We start from the raw sequence: 12,592 nt of genomic DNA on the forward strand, positions 1-12,592 counted from the left end.
TAAAATTGTTGGTAATTGATATCTGGGATAATTTTAGTAACAAATCAAACAGTTAAGATGCATTAGAAATTTCAATGTTAGTGTTTATTCATAATGTTACTGTTCTTACATCTGTTAATTAAATTTACCTGCCCATAAAAGTCAAATTTAATCAGAAAGATCAGCTGAAATTACATAACTATAAACCACTGGCATATAAGCATCCACTGACAAAATTTCAAATCTGTATGTAAACCTGCATAATTCAAAATAACATGAATAAATATTACAGATTAATTTGAACACTAAAGGGTTAATGTTTATTTATTTTATGCTTGCTTGGGTGAGATAGGGTCAGGAGCAGAGATTTTATGGTTGGATGAAATTCTTGTTGATTCCACCTGTGTTTCCAAGTGAAGTATTAATATCCCAGCCTAATGAACAACACCCTGGAGACACTGCACCAACTGAATGAGCTTTTTGTTTACAAAGATCGTGCAATATATCAAGAAGCCTGGAAATGCTTCAGTGATGGACTGCAAGTAAAAAACACTGTTTACAAACCAGAGTGTGATGGAAATATGGACACACACTAACCCATTAGCATTCAAATTACTGTCAAATTCAATACTTATTCCATTCACATTGTTTTGAAGTAATCATGCATTAATGCATTATCTTGTTGGTTTGAGATTCTGAAGATGTGATTGCTTATGATTTGAATGATATTGTCAGATGGGTGAGAGAATAGATCTGGCCGGTTTAAATACTTCGTACAGTTTCTATTAGCCAAATTTACTGACAAGGCTCCATAACCCAGGGCTACAGAAGAAAATACTTGCTTGATATACATCATGGGATTGAACCTGAAACCACACACACACACACAAGTGCTGTCACAACTGCAACAGGCACAGGCTGTGTGGTTGAGAAGTTAGCTTCCAAACCACGTAGTTCCAGGTTCAATCTCACTACCTGGCACCTTGGGAAAATCTCATCTGCTTATAGACAAGGGATGATTGGCATAAAGAAAATGAAAGACTGTCACATGTGTGTGTGTTTGCATCTGCAATTCCTTGTATGACAGGGTGATGAGCGGTAGTGCTGTCAGCCTCTACCATCAATGAATTGCCAGGCATTTTGTGCTTCAGAAGCTGAGTGGAATAAACGATCCCTTATCCGAAAAACATGTAAGGGTCAGGAAGCACATGCAGCAGGAAAAACAATGCCTGAAATAACTTTTGTTCAACTCATGCAAGCATGGAAAACAGATGTAAAGCAACTAACAATTTACACCCGTTTATTTCAATAGTCTGTTTTTTTTTTATGGCATGTTTGAGCATCTGCACCTAAAGAATTCTCCAAGGGGTTTCCAAATGGACTCAGAAGCACACAAGTACCAGATGGTGTGTTAATCTGTGCAAGGGATAAGGTCTACCCCACCAGAACAGGAACAATTCATCAAAAGGTCTTACAGGTGGTTTCCTTCTAAATTTCATTCACAAGTCTTTGGTTGACCTAAGGTTATAGTGTGGAAGATGCTTACTCAAGACATTGTGTAGTGAGAATAGAGTCAAGACTAGATAAATGTAAAGCAAACTTTTTAAAAACACAACAATGCCTGCAACCTGTATTTATACACAGACACAAAAACATTGATCATGGTAAGAATTAATGAGCTATGAAGAATGTTATATTGTGTAATCAGTCAGAGTAGTTCTGGTTACAGAAAATCTATAGATTCCTAGACAACTATACAGTAACATCGTAAAGAAATTAAGGTTTTCTTGTTCACAGAAAGCAGTGTTATCGACCATATAGTCAAACACCGATTGCCCCATCTCCCACAAATTAACTTTATCCAAGTAAGATACAATAGAAACACTTGTACAGTACCCCTAGTTTGTTCTAGCAGCAATAGAATAAAACAAGAAACTTACTTGATGAAGTCTGAAAACAGGTTAACTTGCAACATATGCTGCTTGTCCATCTTGTGGTTGTTTGCCAGTTTCACAGCCTCAAGTGCATGCTCAGGGCAAGTGTATTCAAGAAACACATAGCTGAAATAAAAAGCGATAAATAATAAGTAAATACACAAAGAAAATGTACAAAAATGATGTCACTGCTATAAAACTGCTTCACCAATTACTCTTGCACTCATTAAATATTTTAGTGCCAGCTATCACACTCCCACTACAGTTATTAAATTACACAACTCTCCCTCTCTCACTGCTATACCCTGAAGGTTAATTTTCTTTAAAAAAAAAAATAAAAAAAAAAAAAAGGAGTGATTTCCCATTGCTTTCTGGTGGCTTATTAACTGTTTAGCTAATCTCCTGTTCTCTGAAGCTTAGGGCCTATCTAACACTTAGACAAGGGGGAACCGGTTTCAACATAAAACAGACAAGAAGATTTAGGCTGGAAATGGCTGGTTTAAATGCTAAAGGGTTAACCTCCAGAATATAAAAACAGGTTTAACCAGTCAAAAGAACACATCAATCAACAGCCATCATAATATAATTGCACACAGTACCAAAGTAACTCTAACCAGTCAATAGTTGTTCTATATATGACTGAAGCATACATGTCCAGGATATAAGGAGATACTGCTAAACACAATCACACTATGACATTCTAAGAGGCAGATATGAATTAAAAAAATCTTTATATATAAAAGAGAGGTTGTGTGTCTGTCTCCTACGATTTAGATTCCTAACTACTCCCACATTTTGCGGTACAGTTTAACCAAAACCGGGTATCTTATAGTCGTGATTCATATCGAGCCCAGCGTGCGTCTACGATGAGTCTACGATTTAAAAAAAAATTTACCATCATTTTTTTCCCATTTTAATGCATTTTTTCGCTATTATATAAGGGAAGTAACTCTCTAAAAATGTCTATGATGAGTCAACGATTTAAAAAAAAATTTACCATCATTTCCCCCCATTTTTTTGGCTAACTCTCTAAAAATGCTTATATAGTTATTTCCCTTACAAATCCGAGCAACGCTGGGCGATACTGCTAGTATATAATAAAATAAAAAAGTAAATACCAATAGTTGTATAAAACACAGATGGCTTTGCAAAAATTATTGCAACAAATGGCCAAAGAATGAATAGAAAGATATGGACATTTTGACAAATTTAGCAGTTATCTATCAATCTTAGAAGGGTGGAGGCTAGTCTTGGCAGGAAAATTATGAAAGCATTAACGATTACACCACATCATAAATTGCTGCTTTATAGACTACAGTGTTATAAGATTAACTGACAAAAGCAAAACAGTTTATATAGCTATAAACAGCAAGACTTGAGTATTTTATCTGTAGAGAAATCAAAGACAACTGTGCTGTTTCAACACCTGCAATAAACCAACTATCCAAAAATAACAATGTTAGAGACACAAAGCCTAAAATGTTGGCAGCAACATAAACGGATCGTTGGTTTGTTAAGAACTTGCAGTCACACTGTAGCAGTAGGCACTTGTGAAACATTGTTGTTTTAGTACCAGGCCATGACCAAAGATATTCATGACAATGGCAACTCTTTTATATTCAGACAAAATGTAACTACTATTGAATCTCTCCTTCCTTCCTTCCTTTTTCTTTTTTTATTATAATAGTAGATTATGATTTGGGTCCTATTTCTAGCATGTTAAGGCCACTACATAAAGGCTCACTTTAGCAAATAAGTAGTTCATATTTGACCCAAGTAAGTTCCTGATTGAGCAATCAAGACGTTTTCTAGCTGCAACCATTGTCTTTTCAGCTGCCACAAAATTCCTTTATCCAAGGGCAAATATCAATTTTTGCTCAGACAGCAGCAAGCAAAGATGTAGAATGCCAACATTTGGACTAATACATACACACAAGCTTCAAGACATTTTCAACCTACATGTTTTACACACAACTTGGTCAGCTTGAAGATGAAGATACTCGTCCGGGGTGTCACAGAGACGAAATTCAAAACAATGCGATTACAAAGAAAAATCCATACAAACACACGAGAAAACTGTATAGCCATCTAAAATGAAGGGACAGTGAATGGATAGAAAGATGTGAAGGAAACAAAACCAAAGACTATATGAATCTGTAACTGGCAACATTTAATACTCACCCCTTGTTTTCGCCATTTTCCATTGGATAATGTTCGGTTCTGATCTTGCCAAAGCGTTGGAAAACCTTTCTGATAACATTCTGTAGTTTCTCAAACTTCTCAGGGCCGACAATTGGAACATTGTCAACAACAACAACAGAATCAAAGCCATCATATTCTGTTGGTTTTTCCTTCAGCAGGTCTCCAATTAGTTCTGAGATAAGAATAAAAAAAAAAAAAACACATTTAGATGAATGAAAAAAAATTTTAAGACCCAATAATATTTTATCTAAATTAGTTTTAGCTGCTATACTAAATCAGTACAGGTAGAAATCAATAAATGCATTGAACTTGTCAAAATTCTTGATGCTGATATACTTTTAAAAAGAGCTGCTGGTTCCAGGATTAATTTCATTTTATATAACATGGACATGTGATTACAAATTTCACTTCAGAATGCCATTGAATGGCACTTTAAGCAAGGCTCTTCTGCTGTGGCTTTTGATAAACCAATGCGTCACATAGAACTTGGTAGACAAAAACTGCAAAAGCCTGTTCATTATCGTCATTTTAATGCAATGTTTCTCAAACTTTTTTGTCCCACAATGCACAGCTATTAACAAAAAAAAAAAAAAAAAGACAGCACACATATATTTATTAGAAGCTTTAACAAAAACTTTATCTCAAGTTGTATTCACTTGTTACTTACACCCTATTCTGAAGTAACCTACACTACACCAAAATATTGCAAAGCCCCACCCAGTTTGAGGAATACTTTATTTTAACAACGTTTTTCATGCGGGCACAAGTTGGACTATACTTTTTGATACAATATCTTCCTGACACCAATCCTTACTTGTTTTTCAATTAAGAGATTTTTTTTATTCCACTGGTCATCACAGGTTAAACTATATTGTTTACTGGAGAATATTTGCAAACACACTATGGGCTTCTGTATAGTTTCAATTTACAGTTTCACTCCTAAGTTTATTGGTTATCTTGAGCCTAAAGAAGACACTTAGCCATGATACTAGGACTTGGAATAGGCCAAGTGGTTACAAAGTGAATTTCATTACCACACAGCTATGCCTGTACCTGTGTGCATATGCCCTAATTATGTGTAACCAATGTTTTAGATTAAATAGGTTGTACCTGTACATATAATGGTTGGCATCAGCCATAAAACACTGCTTCCAAAAAGGCATAGTGGTTGAGTTCCTTTTGAGCATCGGGCCTCAGAGGCGAGGTGGCTGAGTTCCTTTCGAGTGCCTCATGGAAGCAATGACCAAGACCTTTGGCATTATGTTGTGCTTAAGAAGACTTATCAAGCTGAACAAAATCGCAGTTGTGGCAGATACTGGTGTCATGCAAATGGTACCTGTAATGGTGGCATGTAAAAGAACTCATTACACTCTCAGAGTGGTTGGCATTAGGAAGGGCATCCAACCATAGAATACCAAATCAGACTGCAGCCTGTTGCAGCCTTTCAGGATGTCAGTCCAGTCAAACTGTCCAACCCATGCCAGCATGGCAACAGACGTATGATGATGATGAATTACTGACAAAGAACTGTCTTGAGCAGCTGTTCTAGGAAGCTGATGGTAACAGTTCTGCTTGAAATGAAACAATAAAACAGTGATTACAGAGTAAGATGTCAAGAGATGTGATTTACTGAACACCAGCTTGCAAGAGGGAAGGCTAAATGCTTAAAGTGAATCTGGTGCAGATCAATCAACACTAGTTGAGCTGATTGGGAGGAGATTGACCTAAGACAAGATTTAACTTATTTATAAGGAGTGAGAAAATGGAGGTTATTAGCTATGGTCATTTTGAAGATATACTTGTGTCAAACAAGAGATAAAGAGGATTAAAAAACAAGTCAGTAAAGAAACCTCTACATCATTGGAGAGCTACGAGAAATAACTCTCAACAAACTATATTCTACTACCTATCTTCCAAAAGGACAGATAATGGTAAACACACTATAAAAGATAGAACGGTCAGAGAATGTCTGATCAAAAAACAGTTGAGAATCATCATCCTAGGCACTTTATATCTTAGGAAGAAAAAGTTCTCAACTGGAATGTCAGATTGTGACATTCCTTTGACATTAAGGGCATCCAGTTACAAAAACCATGCCAAAGCTGATGTGAGAGATTAATGCAACCATGAGGTTCATTGGTTTCTCTCAAACTGTCCAACTCATACCAGCATGGAAAATTGACATTAAATAAAAATGATGATTCTGTTCTAAAGGACCTTTGTTTTGACACACAAAAAAAGCCACTTGCAAACAAGTGAGACCTGGGAGCAGGTATCATGCTTTCACTAATAATTTTAGATGCCTATTTAGTAGTGAGCAGACATAGGTCCAACCTATGACCCAGCAGAACATTGAAGGGGAGAAGGCTGCACCAGATTAGAGCAACATGAAATGAAATGCCTTGCTCAAAGGTACAAGACACCACCTAATCATGAAATTGAACCTACAACCTAATGACTGTGAGCCTTAATACCTTAACTACTCAACCACACAAAAAACCTTCAAAGACTGTAGTGAACAAATTAAAAAAACTAGTCAACCTAGATTGGCAAAAACCTAAACACAGATTTGAATAAAAGTAATTTACTGTTGTCAATGAACCCAAAATTGGAAGCTCTGTTCAGACAGATCTATCTTGAAAGATGTTCCAGTTATGGCCATTCTATCTTATTTCCAGGCAGTTTAACCAAAATTTGCACTATCCACCGAGTCGCACCTCTTCAAGATGGCTGGGTGTGGTGTTTGAGGATAATTTGGATGCTATTTCGAGCAAGCCCAGCAACCACTTAGGGAATGAGGAAGAATAAGAAATAAGTGAATGTGAGCTTGAATAAACTTACATGGAATGGACAAACAGAAGATATAGTGAGGTGTTTATAGGGGTAGCTGCTTGGTTGATATGTTGCAACCATAGCATTATATTACTCTGGTAGTAAAGCTGAGATTACATCTATCATAAAATTATTAAATTCTTAAACTAAACAATAATGGCTAACTGCTTCCCTCTGCTCACAAAGAAAGAAAGAAAAATCCCAAGCTAGTGCTTACATCCAATTTCATGGAAATATGCCATCTCAGGTAATGATGATCTAGTACATATTTCTCTCAACAGTGTTTCCCAAGGTGTGTATGTGTGTGTGTGTGGTACATGACCTACTTGTAGGACATGGGAATATTTTGGTGGGGTGTAGGACTGCAGAATAAGGTGAAAAGTGACATGCATATAATACTTGCAATAAATTCATAAATAAAACTTATTTTTAATTGATATATTTGTTTCACAAAAAAAAAAAATGAAACTTTGTCTCATGATGAGTTCCAAAACGATGTGAAACTACTTATGATCAAACTTTCAGCTTTAGTTTAAAAAGAAGAAAAAAACCCAACAAAAAACGCCATATATTCTACATGTACCAAGCACTCCTTTCTCATTTGTCTGACAAAGCAATGTGTGTATATGTATATATATATAAATATATAGACACACACACACACTGACTATTCATGGTGGGGTGCATCATTTTTGCAAAAATTGAAGAGAGACATAGAAACACTGATTGAAAAGCAATAAATACTGTCAGCTCACAACACAGTTTAGTTCCTTAATTTGTATTACATAATAGTCTTAGAAAAATGGTAAATTAGAAATAAAAAATAAAAAATATCCAGTTTGAAATGGCAGTGCCACTGAATAAAACTAAGGTTCCAGGATGACTATACCACCAGGTAATTGCCTCCTAAAAAAGTTTAAGTAGGCCAGAGCAGTGGGCCTGAAGAAAATGTTAAGGAGATGGGGAGTTGTCCTGGAATCCCTAAATAGTCGTTGGCACGAACAGCGAAGGCTAGATTAGAGGAGTCACTGAACAAGAAATGCAGGTGACACAGATCAATCTATCTATACACGAAAATATATGTGAGTCTGAGGCATTAAACAAAAAAGTGGCACAGAATACATAATGAAACAAAGGCTGAAAAATATTTGCCAGAAATAACCAAAATCTACATTCTACCTTTAAAAAAAAAAAAAAAAAAGAAAAGAAAGAAAGAGAGAGATAGAGAAACAACAAAGCAATCACTAAATATACCACTGAACAAAGCAGAAGTATTTTCACACTGACATGACATGTTGAAATAATTGTCAGCCTAATGAAAACAAGTTAATTCACAAATAAACTCTATACATACAACTTGGTACTACAGAACAAAAGTAAAAGTTGAAGAGAGTAGTTTCAGCCAAGGACTGCCCCCCCCACACTCTCACCACTTATACACACAAAAGAATTCAGATACAACAACAAGAGAAAATTAACATATGGCACAAGTCAAATGAGATATCTATGCATCTCCACCAAAGGTGAAGAGATCTTTTTACTCCCCAGCACTCGAATTTGAAACGATTAGGTTTTAGACGTGAGGGGGGGGGGGGTAAAGAAAAAAAAAAAACAAACTAACTTTAGACCATAAGACAAAAAACAATTTAATATAATTGCACATGTTTGAAAATATAATGAGTCGGTATTTTTCTCAATAACATATACAACACAAATTACACACTTTCAATGTTGAAAAGATTCCCTGTCACAGACCTACATGGTTGCTTGACATGCTAGAAATACCATTCAAATCTTCTTCAAAGCATACCTTGCTGTCTTAATGCATTAGACAATACAGTACCTGATAAGACAGGGTGGCTTCGACTGGAATGCATTTGATGTTTGGTTTGTTTTTGACAAGAGGCTAAACAGTATAACATATGGCATATAACAAAATTAACATTTTGTTACTGTTTCTGTTGAAATACACTATTTTTCTCAATGAAGAATTTAGTGAAATAACTTTTATCAGTATTTGGAACATAAATATTTTGATGGAAGGTTTTATATCAGAACACTTGAATAAAGAAAAGTTTGTATTATGGAACCAGGAGTGGCCTGGCCTAAGTCAATCATAAGCAACAAATTAGGAGCAAAAGCCAAAAATTCAGCTACATAAGTTTGAACTGGACTGACCTTCAGATGGACAGGTAAACCAGAATTTATTTGTTACCAGACATATGGTTAGCCTTACAACATAACAGAACCTCAATAAAACTGTCTGCTCTGCTAGAAATAGCAGACTTATACATACATATCTGTGCATTTCTTTCTCTCTCTCTCTCTCTATATATATATATATAGTGGAGTACCCCTCGTTAAGTAATTATTACTTCCCAAGTTCTGCTAGTTAGAAATCCTCAAGGCAACACCTGCTTAGTAAGCAAGAGAGAAGCAGGTGTAGATGTGAAGCTATATACATGAATAAATATAACACCTTTGTGACATGGCCAAGTAGTTTCAACGCTTACGAAACTAGAAACAGCAGGTGGAAATGAGAGAAATTTAAACATCGCGTTGTGGTTCTTTCTGTAATGGCCGGTTAAAATTATATAAAAAACTGAATTATCGAGAGAAGCGAAAACAAGAAGATAAAAGCACATTTATATCAGAAATCAGAGTGCACATTAATATTTAAATTGTTAAGTTTGAAGTAGGGTTAGGGTAACTGCGACTTGACATATGTGTTAGCCTTACGAGTCAACGACAAAACTTCGATATGATCGCTTGTCCTATAAGAAATAGCAGCTAAATCTCCATCAAATTATACACACACACAAAAAAAAACCCTGGATAAAATGATGGGCTGTGTAGTCGTTCTCAGAACGAAGTCATTTAGTATGTTCTGTAACACACGAGTGTCGGTTACATTAATTACTGTCCACCTCTCTAGTCACACTGGTCATTAATTATGAGACCATGCGATGACCACACCACATAGCCCTCTTCTAAATTTCTCCCCACTACCATTAACTGTCACAACATCCCTACTTCTGCTGATGGTGACACCATATGCCAATTGTAACTGCTAGTTGGTTAAAGTTATCAAACTGTACGAAATCAGGTGTAAAACATTCTACACTCACAAATAAATCTTTTTACTCAAGTGACCACTAGGATAAACTAAACAGGATTAATTACAGTTTCATGGTACATTTTATAGACATAAAACAACACTAGGAATTTTGCAGATATTTGAGGATTCCACACGTTTTAACTCCACGAAGCCATCGCTTCAGTCCGTGATTACTAAGACTAATGAATTTGACTTACTCTTTTACAGTATATTTTATAAACAATTATAAACACTTTAGAATCTTTGTGGATATTAGAAGAATCCGGCACGTCGTTTCTAAACGATCTCTTGTCTTGCATAGGAGGTTATGTACGTATTCGACAACCTTACCCAATCAATTTTATAATCAACCACGCATAGCAGTTACAAGTAGCCGATATAGCGAAAATGAGTCAATGAGAAGGCCACAGAAGAGCGACAAAAATTTGATGCTTCACAAAAGACTATTATTGAAGAATAAGCGACATGTGAACACAATAGCTTTTGTGTGTTCTTACATACCTAACGTGGCTCTTCTAGGATGTAAATGTTTCAAATCAAATCACTTGTCGAACTAGTACAATTCCAAAACATACAATAATAATAAATTTCTACTTTTAGTTGAAGATCGGCAATTTTTGAGGGACGGGGGAAGTCGATTAGATCGCCCCAAGTACTCGGTTTTAGTTGAAGGCGAGATAAGAGTCGATGGTCTGTTAAACGAAGCCTATCACCATCGTAAGAGTTAACCTTCGAGGAACTATAAAGGCCAGGGAATAAAAAGGTTCAATGTTAAGAAATGCCCTCAACATTCGGTCTCCTGGACCTGCCCGTAATCTATCATGGATGGTTAAATTTCAGTGCTACTATGCCTAAATAGGTTGATATGCTGGCAGTTGAGAGTGAAATATTTTGCAGGGAGCACCAGTGATGACACAGTTGGATTCTAATCTTTAACGTAGAGATTATTTTATATCCAAATCAAGACTAAGGGGTATCAGACATAAGCCGCTAAAAATTACGAAGGTACCACCTTACCTTTCACAAGTTGGTCGAGGAGAACCAGCCGTGTACAACATTAACAGGTTAGCTAGTACGTCAGGACTCAAGAAATATCAACGATCCCCTTACAGTATTAGATTGAGGTGGTAGCTACCATGGTAAACCATTTCACATATTGATTTCTACAAGAAGGCTTTCGACCAGTGCAGCTATACACACACACACGAGCCACTGAGGGAGCTTTTGACTAAGTTGTTCGCCTTCTAGAAATAGTAGTTAATTCTTCTACAAATCTCACATTACTACTTCAAAATAGATAATGTGTATTAATAGATTCTTTTATAATAGAAACTAACTTCAGAGTGATTTCCTTAAAGAATGGCAAACGACTATCTTTAGAGGGAGCGTAGAGTCAATTGAATCAATACCCTCAATATATTATTGATACTTTATTAGATTAACAAAGGTACCATGCTTAGAATATTGAAGCCGAAAGATAGTTTCACTGTATTAGAAACTTACGCATTTATAATCTACTTGCATATTTTTTTTTTTTCAATCCCACGATTTGAACTCAGATCGTAAATAAACGCAAGGAATCCAGTCCATTCGCCAGCTTTTTATGATGGTTTCAAGTAAAAGCGTAACGAATAAAATAGAAGCAGCGACACGTGATGTGAATTTCACAAGAATGGACACAACTTAGACGGAGCACCCATAGTTTACAGAATCATTTCTAGGACATCACTGGTACTTAATGTTGTTCATTTCTCTCTCGTAACTCGAAGACCAGTTTTGAGCCGAATATATTCTGTTGAGTCTGCTTCTTCCAAGCCACATGCAGACACTTGTCGCCTGCCATGAAAACCAGCTGACATGTAGACAATGTTGGAAGGAAGTGAGACATTCTAGTCCAACCATTCCAGAAGTATACTGAACATACACACACATAGATATATATATGTATATATCCCAATACATATATATATATATACACACACGGATGAATACAGAATATAAATCCAACCTTGAGTATATAAATAAATACATATGATATACTTTTAAGATAAACGAAATAGACATATATGTATAAAATATGGAGGGAAAGAGAGACTAGGGGAGGGGAAAAGAGAGAGTTGAGAGACTAAGTGATAAAGAAAAAGAAATGAGGAGACGGTAGAGAAGTGAAACTGAGGGGGAGTGCGACGGAACTCATCCCACTCCTCCCGCCATTGCAACAAGCCGGAGTGGGAGACAGGATGGGGAAAATAACTAGATATCACCTTCTTCTGTAATGTCATCTACAAATCCCTCCGGGTCACTGAAATTAGGTTCTTCTTCGGCATCATCTTCGATACCGTTCTGCAAAGTTTTCTCTGCCTTTTTCTTATTTTTCTTCAATTCCGAACCATCGTTGTCGGCCGCCATCGTTGAAGACCTCGTGTGCTACGAGTCGAAAGGGCGCACGCGTCAAGCACGCTTCCGGTCCTTAACTTCGTTCGGCTTCGTACAAATCCGTTCGACTCGGATTAAAAGTAAATTTTAA

The 12,592-nt window shown here is 36.2% G+C and overlaps 1 protein-coding gene across 1 annotated transcript in view; it reads right to left on the reverse strand.

The window, feature by feature from the left end:
• Positions 1 to 12,523, reverse strand: part of LOC115214524 (eukaryotic translation initiation factor 3 subunit B) — a 33,046-nt gene extending 20,523 nt beyond the window's left edge. The window contains exons 1-3 of the mRNA XM_029783725.2: positions 12,330 to 12,523; positions 4,095 to 4,287; positions 1,920 to 2,039 (exon numbers count right to left, since the gene is read on the reverse strand). Coding sequence (XP_029639585.1) covers positions 1,920 to 2,039; positions 4,095 to 4,287; positions 12,330 to 12,474 — 458 coding nt within the window. The 5' untranslated portion in view covers positions 12,475 to 12,523. The remainder of the gene's footprint in view (positions 1 to 1,919; positions 2,040 to 4,094; positions 4,288 to 12,329) is intronic.
• Positions 12,524 to 12,592: the final 69 nt, after the last annotated feature.

This window comes from Octopus sinensis, linkage group LG7, assembly GCF_006345805.1.
Source record: "Octopus sinensis linkage group LG7, ASM634580v1, whole genome shotgun sequence".
NCBI classification, from domain to species: domain Eukaryota; kingdom Metazoa; phylum Mollusca; class Cephalopoda; order Octopoda; family Octopodidae; genus Octopus; species Octopus sinensis.